The sequence below is a fragment of the Oncorhynchus keta genome, chromosome 20 (genome assembly GCF_023373465.1).
Source record: "Oncorhynchus keta strain PuntledgeMale-10-30-2019 chromosome 20, Oket_V2, whole genome shotgun sequence".
NCBI lineage: Eukaryota > Metazoa > Chordata > Actinopteri > Salmoniformes > Salmonidae > Oncorhynchus > Oncorhynchus keta.
In genome coordinates, this window is record NC_068440.1 from 42,092,461 (window position 1) to 42,110,949 (window position 18,489).

General features: G+C 47.3%; 1 protein-coding gene and 1 long non-coding RNA gene across 11 annotated transcripts in view; one reads left to right on the forward strand and one right to left on the reverse strand.

Moving 5' to 3' along the window:
* LOC118399083 (nucleoporin NUP42-like) overlaps window positions 1-14,099 on the forward strand; it is a 20,572-nt gene extending 6,473 nt beyond the window's left edge. Inside the window, exons 2-7 of the mRNA XM_052472904.1 lie at window positions 2,034-2,328; window positions 2,475-2,563; window positions 6,803-6,879; window positions 8,276-8,362; window positions 11,950-12,052; window positions 13,561-14,099. Of these exons, the coding sequence (XP_052328864.1) occupies window positions 2,034-2,328; window positions 2,475-2,563; window positions 6,803-6,879; window positions 8,276-8,362; window positions 11,950-12,052; window positions 13,561-14,099 (1,190 nt within the window). The remainder of the gene's footprint in view (window positions 1-2,033; window positions 2,329-2,474; window positions 2,564-6,802; window positions 6,880-8,275; window positions 8,363-11,949; window positions 12,053-13,560) is intronic.
* On the reverse strand, window positions 13,930-17,735 carry LOC127910032 (uncharacterized). 10 transcript variants are annotated; one of them, XR_008073696.1, is made up of 6 exons: window positions 17,526-17,735; window positions 16,638-16,857; window positions 16,261-16,349; window positions 16,094-16,182; window positions 15,089-15,223; window positions 13,930-14,076 (listed from the first exon to the last, which is right to left on the reverse strand). It is a non-coding gene; the product is annotated as an uncharacterized LOC127910032 (long non-coding RNA). The 10 variants fall into 10 exon arrangements; XR_008073705.1 differs by lacking the exon at window positions 16,261-16,349 and adding an exon at window positions 16,458-16,592; XR_008073702.1 differs by lacking the exon at window positions 15,089-15,223 and adding an exon at window positions 14,111-14,198 and having other exon boundaries at window positions 13,934-14,076.
* Between the last annotated feature and the right edge of the window lie 754 nt (window positions 17,736-18,489).

Sequence of the window (18,489 nt, forward strand, 5' to 3'; positions counted from 1 at the left end):
CCTCTGAACAAGGCAGTTAACCCACTGTTCCTAGGCCGTCATTGTAAATAAGAATTTGTTCTTAACTGACTTGCCTGGTTAAATAAATGTTAAATAGAATAAAACAAATGGGAAATATTGTGAATGAATGAAGTATGAGATGAGAGAGAAAGACATTTCTGAACTTTAAAAGATTGAGGGAAGAGGAATTTAAGGACATACTTTCTCTAATCTCTATGGATGAAGAAGGAAAGGGTCAATTATGGACCTAATGTATGAAGAGAGCTAAATGTATCAGCTAGATGTATCAGCTAGATGTATCAGCTAGATGTATCAGCTAGATGTATCAGCTAAATGTATCAGCTAAATGTATCAGCTAAATGTATCAGCTAGATGTATCAGCTAGATGTATCAGCTAGATGTATCAGCTAGATGTATCAGCTAGATGTATCAGCTAGATGTATCAGCTAAATGTATCAGCTAGATGTATCAGCTAGATGTATCAGCTAGATGTATCAGCTAGATGTATGGGATGTAGGGATGTTACAACACTTCATATCAATGAGGATCAATAAGGATAGTTTTAGGGGTGTTATGACACTTCATATCAATAAGGATAGTTTTAGGGTGTTATGACACTTCATATCAATAAGGATAGTTTTAGGGGTGTTATGACACTTCATATCAATAAGGATAGTTTTAGGGTGTTATGACACTTCATATCAATAAGGATAGTTTTAGGGTGTTATGACACTTCATATCAATAAGGATAGTTTTAGGGTGTTATGACACTTCATATCAATAAGGATAGTTTTAGGGGTGTTATGACACTTCATATCAATAAGGATAGTTTTAGGGTGTTATGTTTTATCAATAAGGATAGTTTTAGGGGTTATATCCCTGTAAAGGATGTTTTCACGTGTCTTGGTGTTAAAGTTTACGAAGATCAGAAAGAAAAGGCCAATTGTAAATTCCTCTCCGATTGTAGAGAAAATTGGAAAGAGATTTAAGTCCTGGTTATTAAGAGATCTTTATCTGGTTGTGTTTTTTGTTGTTGTTGTCAACAACAACAACGACAAAAAAAAATCTCCACATAGATATACAATCTGGAATTATAAAGACAAGTTACAAAAACAAGTTTTTCCAGAACTGGTTTTACAACAGCATTATCTGGGTTAAACAAATATTGAAAATTGATGGACAACTAAATGATTATCCAGAATTCATGAGAACAACACATTGTGCTATTCTTCTTTTAGGGGAACATAACAATACTCCAAACTGTTGAAGATTTTGTTTACTTTTCTTAATTCAGCTAGAAGGAATTTACGTTTCTAAACTATAAATGTAACAGCACACACTACCGTTCAAAAGTTTGGGGTCACCTAGAAATGTCCTTGTTTTAATCCATTTAAAATAACATCTGTTTTGGCTATAGCCGAAACCGATTGGCTAATTCATTGAAAGTGTGTCGTCATGCAGTCTAGCAACACACTTCTCCCATCCAGTATTTTTTTATTTAACCTTTTATTAAACTAGGAAAGTCGGTTAAGAACTATTTATTATTTAAAATGACGGCCTACCCCCCCCCCGGCCAAACCCGAACGACGCCGGGCCAATCGTGCGCCGCTCTATGGGACTCCCAATCACGGCCGGTTGTGGGGTAGCCTAGTGGTTAGAGCGTTGGACTAGAAACCTGAAGGTTTCAAGTTCAAACCCCCGAGCTGACAAATCTGTCGTTCTGCCCCTGAACAGGCAGTTAACCCACTGTTCCCAGGCCATCATTGAAAATAAGAATTTGTTCTTAACTGACTTGGCTAGTTAAGTAAAGGTAAAATAAAAAAAATACAGCCTGGATTTGAACCAGGGACTGCACCTCTTGCACTGAGATGCAGTGCCTTAGACCGCTGCGCCACTCAGGCAGCCCGTATTGAGGTAGTCTAATCTATGAACGTCCTGTTTCCTCATCCAATATTTAGGTAGTCTAATCTATGAACGTCCTGTTTCCTCATCCAATATTTAGGTAGTCTAATCTATGAACGTCCTGTTTTCAGGATTTGAGAACAGAGTGTGGGTGAACCCAGCTCAGAGGTCTGGAGGAGGAAGCTACGTCCAGCCGTCATCCTTCTCCTCCCAGCAGGGTGGGGATGACTGGGGTAGAGGGGGAGGAAGAGGTGGAGGTGGTGGCAACAACTGGGGTCCAGGCGGAGGAGGAGGAGGAGGAAGAGACAGCCAAGTCAAGAGTTCCAGTTTCAGTTTTGCAGCCGCTTCTCCAAACCACAACAGGTTTTCTGCCTTGAGCAGCTTCGACAGGGGTGGGAGTGAAGGGGAGGACAATGAAAAACACTTGTAAGTCCAGTGATTGGTTGTGTGGATACCGTTTTCATTATGCTATTCGGAATACACACACACACACACACACACACACACACACACACACGCACTGTACAAAGTAGTCTGTAAATGTAATAGCCACGGTCTTCTCTCCTCAACAGAGAGACCATCCAGAAGGATATGGAGATCTGGGAGACTTCAGGCCAATGGCTTTTCTCCTGTTACTCTGTCCTCAAAGAAAGCATCTCAGGTAAGACAAACAGCTTAGTTACTCTGTCCTCAAAGAAAGCATCTCAGGTAAGACAAACAGCTTAGTTACTCTGTCCTCAAAGAAAGCATCTCAGGTAAGACAAACAGCTTAGTTACTCTGTCCTCAAAGAAAGCATCTCAGGTAAGACAAACAGCTTAGTTACTCTGTCCTCAAAGAAAGCATCTCAGGTAAGACAAACAGCTTAGTTACTCTGTCCTCAAAGAAAGCATCTCAGGTAAGACAAACAGCTTAGTTACTCTGTCCTCAAAGAAAGCATCTCAGGTAAGACAAACAGCTTAGTTACTCTGTCCTCAAAGAAAGCATCTCAGGTAAGACAAACAGCTTAGTTACTCTGTCCTCAAAGAAAGCATCTCAGGTAAGACAAACAGCTTAGTTACTCTGTCCTCAAAGAAAGCATCTCAGGTAAGACAAACAGCTTAGTTACTCTGTCCTCAAAGAAAGCATCTCAGGTAAGACAAACAGCTTAGTTACTCTGTCCTCAAAGAAAGCATCTCAGGTAAGACAAACAGCTTAGTTACTCTGTCCTCAAAGAAAGCATCTCAGGTAAGACAAACAGCTTAGTTACTCTGTCCTCAAAGAAAGCATCTCAGGTAAGACAAACAGCTTAGTTACTCTGTCCTCAAAGAAAGCATCTCAGGTAAGACAAACAGCTTAGTTACTCTGTCCTCAAAGAAAGCATCTCAGGTAAGACAAACAGCTTAGTTACTCTGTCCTCAAAGAAAGCATCTCAGGTAAGACAAACAGCTTAGTTACTCTGTCCTCAAAGAAAGCATCTCAGGTAAGACAAACAGCTTAGTTACTCTGTCCTCAAAGAAAGCATCTCAGGTAAGACAAACAGCTTAGTTACTCTGTCCTCAAAGAAAGCATCTCAGGTAAGACAAACAGCTTAGTTACTCTGTCCTCAAAGAAAGCATCTCAGGTAAGACAAACAGCTTAGTTACTCTGTCCTCAAAGAAAGCATCTCGGTAAGACAAACAGCTTAGTTACTCTGTCCTCAAAGAAAGCATCTCAGGTAAGACAAACAGCTTAGTTACTCTGTCCTCAAAGAAAGCATCTCAGGTAAGACAAACAGCTTAGTTACCCTGTCCTCAAAGAAAGCATCTCAGGTAAGACAAACAGCTTAGTTACTCTGTCCTCAAAGAAAGCATCTCAGGTAAGACAAACAGCTTAGTTACTCTGTCCTCAAAGAAAGCATCTCAGGTAAGACAAACAGCTTAGTTACTCTGTCCTCAAAGAAAGCATCTCAGGTAAGACAAACAGCTTAGTTACTCTGTCCTCAAAGAAAGCATCTCAGGTAAGACAAACAGCTTAGTTACTCTGTCCTCAAAGAAAGCATCTCAGGTAAGACAAACAGCTTAGTTACTCTGTCCTCAAAGAAAGCATCTCAGGTAAGACAAACAGCTTAGTTACCCTGTCCTCAAAGAAAGCATCTCAGGTAAGACAAACAGCTTAGTTACTCTGTCCTCAAAGAAAGCATCTCAGGTAAGACAAACAGCTTAGTTACTCTGTCCTCAAAGAAAGCATCTCAGGTAAGACAAACAGCTTAGTTACTCTGTCCTCAAAGAAAGCATCTCAGGTAAGACAAACAGCTTAGTTACTCTGTCCTCAAAGAAAGCATCTCAGGTAAGACAAACAGCTTAGCTTCGGTCTGTCCTCAAAGAAAGCATCTCAGGTAAGACAAACAGCTTAGTTACTCTGTCCTCAAAGAAAGCATCTCAGGTAAGACAAACAGCTTAGTTACCCTGTCCTCAAAGAAAGCATCTCAGGTAAGACAAACAGCTTAGTTACCCTGTCCTCAAAGAAAGCATCTCAGGTAAGACAAACAGCTTAGCTTCGGTCTGTCCTCAAAGAAAGCATCTCAGGTAAGACAAACAGCTTAGTTACTCTGTCCTCAAAGAAAGCATCTCAGGTAAGACAAACAGCTTAGTTACTCTGTCCTCAAAGAAAGCATCTCAGGTAAGACAAACAGCTTAGTTACTCTGTCCTCAAAGAAAGCATCTCAGGTAAGACAAACAGCTTAGTTACCCTGTCCTCAAAGAAAGCATCTCAGGTAAGACACACAGCTTAGTTACTCTGTCCTCAAAGAAAGCATCTCAGGTAAGACAAACAGCTTAGTTACTCTGTCCTCAAAGAAAGCATCTCAGGTAAGACAAACAGCTTAGTTACTCTGTCCTCAAAGAAAGCATCTCAGGTAAGACAAACAGCTTAGTTACTCTGTCCTCAAAGAAAGCATCTCAGGTAAGACAAACAGCTTAGTTACTCTGTCCTCAAAGAAAGCATCTCAGGTAAGACAAACAGCTTAGTTACTCTGTCCTCAAAGAAAGCATCTCAGGTAAGACAAACAGCTTAGTTACTCTGTCCTCAAAGAAAGCATCTCAGGTAAGACAAACAGCTTAGTTACTCTGTCCTCAAAGAAAGCATCTCAGGTAAGACAAACAGCTTAGTTACTCTGTCCTCAAAGAAAGCATCTCAGGTAAGACAAACAGCTTAGCTTCGGTCTGTCCTCAAAGAAAGCATCTCAGGTAAGACAAACAGCTTAGCTTCGGTCTGTCCTCAAAGAAAGCATCTCAGGTAAGACAAACAGCTTAGCTTCGGTCTGTCCTCAAAGAAAGCATCTCAGGTAAGACAAACAGCTTAGCTTCGGTCTGTCCTCAAAGAAAGCATCTCAGGTAAGACAAACAGCTTAGTTACTCTGTCCTCAAAGAAAGCATCTCAGGTAAGACAAACAGCTTAGCTTCGGTCTGTCCTCAAAGAAAGCATCTCAGGTAAGACAAACAGCTTAGCTTCGGTCTGTCCTCAAAGAAAGCATCTCAGGTAAGACAAACAGCTTAGCTTCGGTCTGTCCTCAAAGAAAGCATCTCAGGTAAGACAAACAGCTTAGCTTCGGTCTGTCCTCAAAGAAAGCATCTCAGGTAAGACAAACAGCTTAGTTACTCTGTCCTCAAAGAAAGCATCTCAGGTAAGACAAACAGCTTAGCTTCGGTCTGTCCTCAAAGAAAGCATCTCAGGTAAGACAAACAGCTTAGCTTCGGTCTGTCCTCAAAGAAAGCATCTCAGGTAAGACAAACAGCTTAGCTTCGGTCTGTCCTCAAAGAAAGCATCTCAGGTAAGACAAACAGCTTAGCTTCGGTCTGTCCTCAAAGAAAGCATCTCAGGTAAGACAAACAGCTTAGTTACTCTGTCCTCAAAGAAAGCATCTCAGGTAAGACAAACAGCTTAGTTACCCTGTCCTCAAAGAAAGCATCTCAGGTAAGACAAACAGCTTAGTTACTCTGTCCTCAAAGAAAGCATCTCAGGTAAGACAAACAGCTTAGTTACTCTGTCCTCAAAGAAAGCATCTCAGGTAAGACAAACAGCTTAGTTACCCTGTCCTCAAAGAAAGCATCTCAGGTAAGACAAACAGCTTAGTTACCCTGTCCTCAAAGAAAGCATCTCAGGTAAGACAAACAGCTTAGCTTCGGTCTGTCCCACTGTAGGATCGTCTGGTTGGAACAGGTGGATTGTTGCAACAACGCACATGAGGGTTGGATACAGCTGTTAACTATTACCCACTAGTCAGGGGGGGATTTAGAGGAAGTGGTTTCGGGGGTGCAGCCCCGGGGGCTGCAAGTGGTTTTGGACAGGCGAGTGGAGGGTTTGGGGGTTTGGTAGCAAGGGCAGGGGAGACTGGGGGGCAGCAAACAGTCTCTTCTCCCCCCAGAGCCAGCTGAGTGAAGAGGAACTGAAGGAGTTTGGAGGGAAAAGGTTCACCCTGGGACAGATACCACCCAGACCCCCCCCTGTTGATATGCTGGTGGTCTGATCCCACCACTCAGACCCCCTGTTGATATGCTGGTGGTCTGATCCCACCACTCAGACCCCCTGTTGATATGCTGGTGGTCTGATCCCACCACTCAGACCCCCCCGTTGATATGCTGGTGGGCTGTGATTTTAACTCCAGCATATTGAATGGATGTGGACGGCACTGAGGGCAGCCTAGTGGTTAGAGCGTTGGACTAGTAACCGGAAGGTTGCGAGTTCAAACCCCCGAGCTGACAAGGTACAAATCTGTCGTTCTGCCCCTGAACAGGCAGTTAACCCACTGTTCCCAGGCCGTCATTGAAAATAAGAATTTGTTCTTAACTGACTTGCCTGGTTAAATGAAGGTAAAATAAAAAATAATTGAATTATTAATTAATTGAATCTAATTGAACCGGGTCTTCCTCCTCCTCTGTGCAGGGTTCACAGAGCTCTCTCCAGAGGAGCTGAGACTGGAGTACTACAACACCAAGCCGTCTGGAGACCTGCAGGGATATGTGAGTAGAATGCATGTGTCCCTTTATCTGCATGAACTGGATAACGTGAAGCCATCTCTGCACTGGGATTCAATGTCATGAACTGGATAACGTGAAGCCATCTCTGCACTGGGATTCAATGTCATGAACTGGATAACGTGAAGCCATCTCTGCACTGGGATTCAATGTCATGAACTGGATAATGTGAAGCCGTCTCTGCACTGGGATTCAATGTCATGAACTGGATAATGTGAAGCCGTCTCTGCACTGGGATTCAATGTCATGAACTGGATAACGTGAAGCCATCTCTGTACTGGGATTCAATGTCATGAACTGGATAACGTGAAGCCATCTCTGCACTGGGATTCAATGTCATGAACTGGATAACGTGAAGGCTTCTGCACTGGGATTCAATGTCATGAACTGGATAACGTGAAGCCGTCTCTGTACTGGGATTCAATGTCATGAACTGGATAATGTGAAGCCGTCTCTGTACTGGGATTCAATGTCATGAACTGGATAACGTGAAGCCGTCTCTGCACTGGGATTCAATGTCATGAACTGGATAATGTGAAGCCGTCTCTGCACTGGGATTCAATGTCATGAACTGGATAACGTGAAGCCATCTCTGCACTGGGATTCAATGTCATGAACTGGATAATGTGAAGCCGTCTCTGCACTGGGATTCAATGTCATGAACTGGATAATGTGAAGCCATCTGCACTGGGATTCAATGTCATGAACTGGATAATGTGAAGCCATCTGCACTGGGATTCAATGTCATGAACTGGATAATGTGAAGCCGTCTCTGTACTGGGATTCAATGTCATGAACTGGATAACGTGAAGCCGTCTCTGCACTGGGATTCAATGTCATGAACTGGATAACGTGAAGCCGTCTCTGCACTGGGATTCAATGTCATGAACTGGATAATGTGAAGCCATCTCTGTACTGGGATTCAATGTCATGAACTGGATAACGTGAAGCCGTCTCTGCACTGGGATTCAATGTCATGAACTGGATAATGTGAAGCCGTCTCTGTACTGGGATTCAATGTCATGAACTGGATAACGTGAAGCCGTCTCTGCACTGGGATTCAATGTCATGAACTGGATAACGTGAAGCCGTCTCTGTACTGGGATTCAATGTCATGAACATAATATGTTATTGATCCATACGAGACAGACATTTGTCTCCTGCTTTTTAACGAACCCTTTGCGACACACACACACACACACACACTTATGTAGAGGTGGCTGGAGTGGTCGTGGTGCAGCGTCCAATGAACAGTTTAGGGGCGGTAACTTCCTTCTACCTTTTAAGGACAGCGATTCCAGAGTGTACCGCCATTGGAGTACAATTTGATTTGATATGTGTCTGTATCGGCCAATCAATGCTACCTTCTGTGTGTCTGCAGGCTAATATCATCAATCAGCTGCTCAACCAATGGAGAAGCAGAGTCCAGGAGCTGAGGGCTATGACCGGCAACACCAGAGTCGCTATGGTAACACACACACACACACACACTACTTTCTGTAGTAATACGACAAGACAAAACAGGTAGTCTTATACACTAACCGCTCAAAAGGTCAAAAGGTCGGGGTCACTTAGACATGTCCTTGTTTTTGAAAGAAAAGCCAAAAAAAAATGTGTCCATTTTTGAAATAACAACAAGTTGATCAGAAATACAGTGTAGACATTGTTAATGTTGTAAATGACTGTTGTAGCTGGAAACGGATGATTTTTTAATGGAATATCTACATAGGTGTACAGAGGCCCATTATCAGCAAACATCACTCCTGTGTTCCAATGGCACGTTGTGTTAGCTATTCCAAGTTCATCATTTTAAAAGGCTAATTGATCATTAGAAACCCATTTTGCAATTATGTCAGCACAGCTGAAAACTGTTGTTCTTATTAAAGAAGCAATAAAACTGGCCTTCTTTAGACTAGTTGAGTATCTGGAGTATCAGCATTTGTGGGTTCGATTACAGGCTCAAAATGTCCAGAAACAAAGACCTTTCTCCTGAAACTCGTGTCTATTCTTGTTCTGAGAAATGAAGGCTATTCCATGTGAGAAATTGCCAAGAAACTGAAGATCTCGTACAACGCTGTGTACTACTCCCTTCACAGAACAGCACAAACTAGCTCTAACCAGAATAGAAAGAGGAGTGGGAGGCTCCAGTGCACAACTGAGCAATAGGACAAGTACATTAGAGTGTCTAGTTTGAGAAACAGACGCCTCACAAGTCCTCAACTGGCAGCTTCATTAAATAGTACCCGCAAAACACCAGTCTCAACGTCAACAGTGAAGAGGCGAATCTGGGATGCTGGCCTTCTAGACAGAGTTACAAAGAAAAAGCCATATCTCAGACTGTCCGATAAAAATAAAATATTAAGATGGGCAAAAGAACACAGACACTGGACAGAGGAACTCTGCCTAGAAGGCCAGCATCCCGGAGTCGCCTCTTCACTGTTGACGTTGAGACTGGACAGAGGAACTCTGCCTCGAAGGCCAGCATCCCGGAGTCACCTCTTCACTGTTGACGTTGAGACTGGACAGAGGAACTCTGCCTCGAAGGCCAGCATCCCGGAGTCGCCTCTTCACTGTTGACGTTGAGACTGGACAGAGGAACTCTGCCTCGAAGGACAGCATCCCGGAGTCACCTCTTCACTGTTGACGTTGAGACTGGACAGAGGAACTCTGCCTCGAAGGCCAGCATCCCGGAGTCGCCTCTTCACTGTTGACGTTGAGACTGGACAGAGGAACTCTGCCTAGAAGGCCAGCATCCCGGAGTCGCCTCTTCACTGTTGACGTTGAGACTGGTGAACGGTAGTGTATGTTTTTATTTTATTTTTATTTCACCTTTATTTAACCAGGTAGGCTAGTTGAGAACAAGTTCTCATTTGCAACTGCGACCTGGCCAAGATAAAGCATAGCAGTGTGAACAGACAACACAGAGTTACACATGGAGTAAACAATTAGCAAGTCAATAACACAGTAGAAAAAAATGGGCAGTCTATATACAATGTGTGCAAAAGGCATGAGGAGGTAGGCGAATAATACAATTTTGCAGATTAACACTGGAGTGATAAATGATCAGATGGGCATGTACAGGTAGAGATATTGGTGTGCAAAAGAGCAGAAAAGTAAATAAATAAAAACAGTATAAAAACAGTATGGGAATGAGGTAGGTGAAAAAGGGTGAGCTATTTACCTATAGACTATGTACAGCTGCAGCGATCGGTTAGCTGCTCGGATAGCTGATGTTTGAAGTTGGTGAGGGAGATAAAAGTCTCCAACTTCAGCGATTTTTGCAATTCGTTCCAGTCACAGGCAGCAGAGTACTGGAACGAAAGGCGGCCAAATGAGGTGTTGGCTTTAGGGATGATCAGTGAGATACACCTGCTGGAGCGCGTGCTACGGATGGGTGTTGCCATCGTGACCAGTGAACTGAGATAAGGCGGAGCTTTACCTAGCATGGACTTGTAGATGACCTGGAGCCAGTGGGTCTGGCGACGAATATGTAGTGAGGGCCAGCCGACTAGAGCATACAAGTCGCAGTGGTGGGTGGTATAAGGTGCTTTAGTGACAAAACGGATGGCACTGTGATAGACTGCATCCAGTTTGCTGAGTAGAGTGTTGGAAGCCATTTTGTAGATGACATCGCCGAAGTCGAGGATCGGTAGGATAGTCAGTTTTACTAGGGTAAGCTTGGCAGCGTGAGTGAAGGAGGCTTTGTTGCGGAATAGAAAGCCGACTCTGGATTTGATTTTTGATTGGAGATGTTTGATGTGAGTCTGGAAGGAGAGTTTGCAGTCTAGCCAGACACCTAGGTACTTATAGATGTCCACATATTCAAGGTTGGAACCATCCAGGGTGGTGATGCTAGTCGGGCATGCGGGTGCAGGCAGCGATCGGTTGAAAAGCATGCATTTGGTTTTACTCGCGTTTAAGAGCAGTTGGAGGCCACGGAAGGAGTGCTGTATGGCATTGAAGCTCGTTTGGAGGTTTGATAGCACAGTGTCCAATGACGGGCCGAAAGTATATAGAATGGTGTCGTCTGCGTAGAGGTGGATCAGGGAATCGCCCGCAGCAAGAGCAACATCATTGATATATACAGAGAAAAGAGTCGGCCCGAGAATTGAACCCTGTGGCACCCCCATAGAGACTGCCAGAGGACCGGACAGCATGCCCTCTGATTTGACACACTGAACTCTGTCTGCAAAGTAATTGGTGAACCAGGCAAGGCAGTCATCCGAAAAACCGAGGCTGTTGAGTCTGCCGATAAGAATTTGGTGATTGACAGAGTCGAAAGCCTTGGCGAGGTCGATGAAGACTGCTGCACAGTACTGTCTTTTATCGATGGCGGTTATGATATCATTTAGTACCTTGAGTGTGGCTGAGGTGCACCCGTGACCGGCTCGGAAACCAGATTGCACAGCGGAGAAGGTACGGTGGGATTCGAGATGGTCAGTGACCTGTTTGTTGACTTGGCTTTCGAAGACCTTAGATAGGCAGGGCAGGATGGATATAGGTCTATAGCAGTTTGGGTCCAGGGTGTCTCCCCCTTTGAAGAGGGGGATGACTGCGGCAGCTTTCCAATCCTTGGGGATCTCAGACGATATGAAAGAGAGGTTGAACAGGCTGGTAATAGGGGTTGCGACAATGGCGGCAGATAGTTTCAGAAATAGCGGGTCCAGATTGTCAAGCCCAGCTGATTTGTACGGGTCCAGGTTTTGTAGTTCTTTCAGAACATCTGCTATCTGAATTTGGGTAAAGGAGAACCTGGAGAGGCTTGGGTGAGGAACTACGGGGGGCGGAGCTGTTGGCCGAGGTTGGAGTAGCCAGGCCGTTGAGAAGTGCTTATTGAAGTTTTCGATAATCATGGATTTATCGGTGGAGACTGTGTTTCCTAGCCTCAGTGCAGTGGGCAGCTGGGAGGAGGTGCTCTTGTTCTCCATGGACTTCACAGTGTCCCAGAACTTTTTGGAGTTGGAGCTACAGGATGCAAACTTCTGCCTGAAGAAGCTGGCCTTAGCTTTCCTGACTGTATGTACAAGGTGAGTAATACTGTCTCTTCTCTCCCAGCTTGCAGAGCTGGGCAACCCAGCACCACAGGCAGCGTCTGGAGGTTTTGGGTCGACACCAGTGACCGGCTTTGGGTCCTCAGCACCATCTGGCTTCGGAACAGGTAAGATCTGCTGTAGCCTGTGTTCTTCATAGGAATACAATACAAGTGGAATACGGGCGTGGAGGCCTTCTGTAACTCCTATGTTGACTGGCTAAGATCCCCTCTAACTCCTATGTTGACCGGCTAAGAGCCCCTCTAACTCCTATGTTGACTGGCTAAGACCCTCTAACTCCTATGTTGACTGGCTAAGAGCCCCTCTAACTCCTATGTTGACTGGCTAAGATCCCCTCTAACTCCTATGTTGACTGGCTAAGATCCCCTCTAACTCCTATGTTGACTGGCTAAGACCCTCTAACTCCTATGTTGACTGGCTAAGATCCCCTCTAACTCCTATGTTGACTGGCTAAGACCCTCTAACCCCTATGTTGACTGGCTAAGACCCCCTCTAACTCCTATGTTGACTGGCTAAGATCCCCTCTAACTCCTATGTTGACTGGCTAAGACACTCTGTAACTCCTAGGTTGACTGGCTAAGATCCCCTCTAACTCCTATGTTGACTGGCTAAGATCCCCTCTAACTCCTATGTTGACTGGCTAAGATCCCCTCTAACTCCTATGTTGACCGGCTAAGAGCCCCTCTAACTCCTATGTTGACTGGCTAAGACCCTCTAACTCCTATGTTGACTGGCTAAGAGCCCCTCTAACTCCTATGTTGACTGGCTAAGATCCCCTCTAACTCCTATGTTGACTGGCTAAGACACTCTGTAACTCCTGGGTTGACTGGCTAAGATCCCCTCTAACTCCTATGTTGACTGGCTAAGACACTCTGTAACTCCTAGGTTGACTGGCTAAGATCCCCTCTAACTCCTATGTTGACTGGCTAAGATCCCCTCTAACTCCTATGTTGACTGGCTAAGACCCTCTAACTCCTATGTTGACTGGCTAAGATCCCCTCTAACTCCTATGTTGACTGGCTAAGACCCTCTAACTCCTATGTTGACTGGCTAAGATCCCCTCTAACTCCTATGTTGACTGGCTAAGACCCTCTAACTCCTATGTTGACTGGCTAAGACCCTCTAACTCCTATGTTGACTGGCTAAGACCCTCTAACTCCTATGTTGACTGGCTAAGACCCTCTAACTCCTATGTTGACTGGCTAAGACCCCCTCTAACTCCTATGTTGACTGGCTAAGACCCCCTCTAACTCCTATGTTGACTGGCTAAGACCCTCTAACTCCTATGTTAACTGGCTAAGACCCTCTAACTCCTATGTTGACTGGCTAAGACCCTCTAACTCCTATGTTGACTGGCTAAGACCCTCTAACTCCTATGTTGACTGGCTAAGACCCTCTAACTCCTATGTTGACTGGCTAAGACCCCCTCTAACTCCTATGTTGACTGGCTAAGACCCCCTCTAACCCCTATGTTGACTAGCTAAGACCCTCTAACTCCTATGTTGACTGGCTAAGACCCTCTAACTCCTATGTTGACTGGCTAAGACTCCCTGTAGGACGATATCTCTCTGGTACGTCTCTCAATCTAAAGCTCGACTCTCTCTCCTCTCTCTAGGTTTTGGAGTGCCAGCCCAGGCTCCAGCCAAGGACACCGCAGGTGTCAGCAGTTTCAGCTTTGCTGCGCCGAGTGCTGGAGGCTTTGGTTCGGCTGCTCCAAAGCCTGCAGCGTCTGGTTTTGGCAGTGCTGTGGTGGGGGCCGCACCATCTCCCGCTGGGATCGGCTCTACGGCCGCCTCTGCTCCCTCGGCAGCAGGTTTCTCCTTTGCCGCCCCTGCTGCCAACAAAGACCTAACTACTGCCGGTTTCGGGGCTTCTGCTTCCGGGTTTAGCTTCACCTCGACGACCACTAGTGGTGGAGGATTTACAGGAAGTGGTTTCGGGAGTGCAGCCCCGGTGGCTGCAAGTGGTTTTGGACAGGCGAGTGGAGGGTTTGGGGGTTTGGCAGCAAGGGCAGGGGAGACTGGGGGGGCAGAAAACAGTCTCTTCTCCCCCCAGAGCCAGCTGAGTGAAGAGGAACTCAAGGAGTTTGGAGGGAAAAGGTTCACCCTGGGACAGATACCACTCAGACCCCCTGTTGATATGCTGGTGGTCTGATCCCACCAGACCCCCTGTTGATATGCTGGTGGTCTGATCCCACCACTCAGACCCCCCCCTGTTGATATGCTGGTGGTCTGATCCCACCACTCAGACCCCCTGTTGATATGCTGGTGGTCTGATCCCACCACTCAGACCCCCCTGTTGATATGCTGGTGGTCTGATCCCACCACTCAGACCCCCTGTTGATATGCTGGTGGTCTGATCCCACCACTCAGACCCCCTGTTGATATGCTGGTGGTCTGATCCCACCACTCAGACCCCCTGTTGATATGCTGGTGGTCTGATCCCACCACTCAGACCCCCTGTTGATATGCTGGTGGTCTGATCCCACCACTCAGACCCCCTGTTGATATGCTGGTGGTCTGATCCCACCACTCAGACCCCCTGTTGATATGCTGGTGGTCTGATCCCCCACTCAGACCCCCTGTTGATATGCTGGTGGTCTGATCCCACCACTCAGACCCCCTGTTGATATGCTGGTGGTCTGATCCCACCACTCAGACCCCCTGTTGATATGCTGGTGGTCTGATCCCACCACTCAGACCCCCTGTTGATATGCTGGTGGTCTGATCCCACCACCAGACCCCCCTGTTGATATGCTGGTGGTCTGACCACTCAGACCCCTGTTGATATGCTGGTGGTCTGATCCCACCACTCAGACCCCCTGTTGATATGCTGGTGGTCTGATCCCACCACTCAGACCCCCTGTTGATATGCTGGTGGTCTGATCCCACCACTCAGACCCCCTGTTGATATGCTGGTGGTCTGATCCCACCACTCAGACCCCCCTGTTGATATGCTGGTGGTCTGATCCCACCACTCAGACCCCCTGTTGATATGCTGGTGGTCTGATCCCACCACTGACCCCCTGTTGATATGCTGGTGGTCTGATCCCACCACTCAGACCCCCCTGTTGATATGCTGGTGGTCCCCACCACTCAGACCCCCCTGTTGATATGCTGGTGGTCTGATCCCACCACTCAGACCCCCTGTTGATATGCTGGTGGTCTGATCCCACCACTCAGACCCCCCCCCACTGTTGATATGCTGGTGGTCTGATCCCACCACTCAGACCCCCCCCTGTTGATATGCTGGTGGTCTGATCCCACCACTCAGACCCCCTGTTGATATGCTGGTGGTCTGATCCCACCACTCAGACCCCCTGTTGATATGCTGGTGGTCTGATCCCACCACTCAGACCCCTGGTGGTCTCCCACCACTCAGTTGATATGCTGGTGGTCTGATCCCACCACTCAGACCCCCCTGTTGATATGCTGGTGGTCTGATCCCACCACTCAGACCCCCTGTTGATATGCTGGTGGTCTGATCCCACCACTCAGACCCCCTGTTGATATGCTGGTGGTCTGATCCCACCACTCAGACCCCCTGTTGATATGCTGGTGGTCTGATCCCACCACTCAGACCCCCTGTTGATATGCTGGTGGTCTGATCCCACCACTCAGACCCCCTGTTGATATGCTGGTGGTCTGATCCCACCACTCAGACCCCCTGTTGATATGCTGGTGGTCTGATCCCACCACTCAGACCCCCTGTTGATATGCTGGTGGTCTGATCCCACCACTCAGACCCCCTGTTGATATGCTGGTGGTCTGATCCCACCACTCAGACCCCCTGTTGATATGCTGGTGGTCTGATCCCACCACTCAGACCCCCCTGTTGATATGCTGGTGGTCTGATCCCACCACTCAGACCCCCCTGTTGATATGCTGGTGGTCTGATCCCACCACTCAGACCCCCCTGTTGATATGCTGGTGGTCTGATCCCACCACTCAGACCCCCTGTTGATATGCTGGTGGTCTGATCCCACCACTCAGACCCCCTGTTGATATGCTGGTGGTCTGACCACTCCCCCCCTGTTGATATGCTGGTGGTCACCCACCACTCAGACCCCCTGTTGATATGCTGGTGGTCTGATCCCACCACTCAGACCCCCTGTTGATATGCTGGTGGTCTGATCCCACCACTCAGACCCCCTGTTGATATGCTGGTGGTCTGATCCCACCACTCAGACCCCCCCCCTGTTGATATGCTGGTGGTCTGATCCCACCACTCAGACCCCCTGTTGATATGCTGGTGGTCTGATCCCACCACTCAGACCCCCTGTTGATATGCTGGTGGTCTGATCCACCACTCAGACCCCCTGTTGATATGCTGGTGGTCTGATCCCACCACTCAGACCCCCCCCTGTTGATATGCTGGTGGTCTGATCCCACCACTCAGACCCCCCTGTTGATATGACCCACCACTCAGACCCCCTGTTGATATGCTGGTGGTCTGATCCCACCACTCAGACCCCCCTGTTGATATGCTGGTGGTCTGATCCCACCACCAGACCCCCCTGTTGATATGCTGGTGGTCTGATCCCACCACTCAGACCCCCCCCCTGTTGATATGCTGGTGGTCTGATCCCACCACTCAGACCCCCCCCTGTTGATATGCTGGTGGTCTGATCCCACCACTCAGACCCCACTGACCCCCTGTGATATGCTGGTGGTCTGATCCCACCACTCAGACCCCCTGTTGATATGCTGGTGGTCTGATCCCACCACTCAGACCCCCCCCTGTTGATATGCTGGTGGTCTGATCCCACCACTCAGACCCCCCCCTGTTGATATGCTGGTGGTCTGATCCCACCACTCAGACCCCCCCCTGTTGATATGCTGGTGGTCTGATCCCACCACTCAGACCCCCCCCTGTTGATATGCTGGTGGTCTGATCCCACCACTCAGACCCCCTGTTGATATGCTGGTGGTCTGATCCCACCACTCAGACCCCCTGTTGATATGCTGGTGGTCTGATCCCACCACTCAGACCCCCTGTTGATATGCTGGTGGTCTGATCCCACCACTCAGACCCCCCCACCACTCAGACCCCCTGTTGATATGCTGGTGGTCTGATCCCACCACTCAGACCCCCTGTTGATATGCTGGTGGTCTGATCCCACCACTCAGACCCCCCTGTTGATATGCTGGTGGTCTGATCCCACCACTCAGACCCCCTGTTGATATGCTGGTGGTCTGATCCCCACTCAGACCCCCTGTTGATATGCTGGTGGTCTGATCCCACCACTCAGACCCCCTGTTGATATGCTGGTGGTCTGATCCCACCACTCAGACCCCCTGTTGATATGCTGGTGGTCAGACCCCCACTCAGACCCCCTGTTGATATGCTGGTGGTCTGATCCCACCACTCAGACCCCCTGTTGATATGCTGGTGGTCTGATCCCACCACTCAGACCCCCTGTTGATATGCTGGTGGTCTGATCCCACCACTCAGACCCCCCTGTTGATATGCTGGTGGTCTGATCCCACCACTCAGACCCCCTGTTGATATGCTGGTGGTCTGATCCCACCACTCAGACCCCCTGTTGATATGCTGGTGGTCTGATCCCACCACTCAGACCCCCTGTTGATATGCTGGTGGTCTGATCCCACCACTCAGACCCCCCCCCTGTTGATATGCTGGTGGTCTGATCCCACCACTCAGACCCCCCCCTGTTGATATGCTGGTGGTCTGATCCCACCACTCAGACCCCCCCCTGTTGATATGCTGGTGGTCTGATCCCACCATGGACATCTGCTAAATGTCTCCTTTTCTTTAACTGACCTGATGGGGAAAGAGCTGGACTGAATGAGTAAAAACCCTTTGATCTGACTAGATTCTACTGGTCACGTGGACTCTGAATGATGTCATGTTTCAACCAAGAGGGTGGTCCTGGTAATAGTGCCTTGTCATTTGGTTGAAATGTTTTCTTTTTAAAATGAAGGGGGAGCAGAATGTAATGTAGATATCATTATCACAGGCTACTTACTGGTGGTCTGCAGGGACTTCATATTTCAACATTAAATTCAGTTTTAATTATGGTTGGTGGTATTTGTTTTCCTTTAACATAGATGTATTTTTCAAACCAAATTGTTGTGCCCCCTTCCCCAGGTGTTGTATGAACGATACTTTTTGACAAGTAACAAAACGCGGACAGTCACACACACATTTAAAATACCATGTACAAATAATACAACAGAAACCAACTGTGTGTGTGTGTGTGTGTGTGTGTGTGTGTGTGTGTGTGTGTGTGTGTGTGTCCTCTTGCAGTCCCCACCCTTCCATGAGATATTTCATATGTTTTTTGTTTTGTTATGGTCATTTTGCTGTTTGCTTGAGTAGTTGGAGATGTGCGATCATGACTCTGTATATCACTGCGTTGCCGTAAATTATTTTTGGAGCCCTGGTGGCTTGTCTTGTGGGGTGTGTATTGGGTGTCTGAAGAGACCCCTGGTGGCTTGTCTTGTGGGGTGTGTATTGGGTGTCTGAAGAGACCCCTGGTGGCTTGTCTTGTGGGGTGTGTATTGGGTGTCTGAAGAGACCC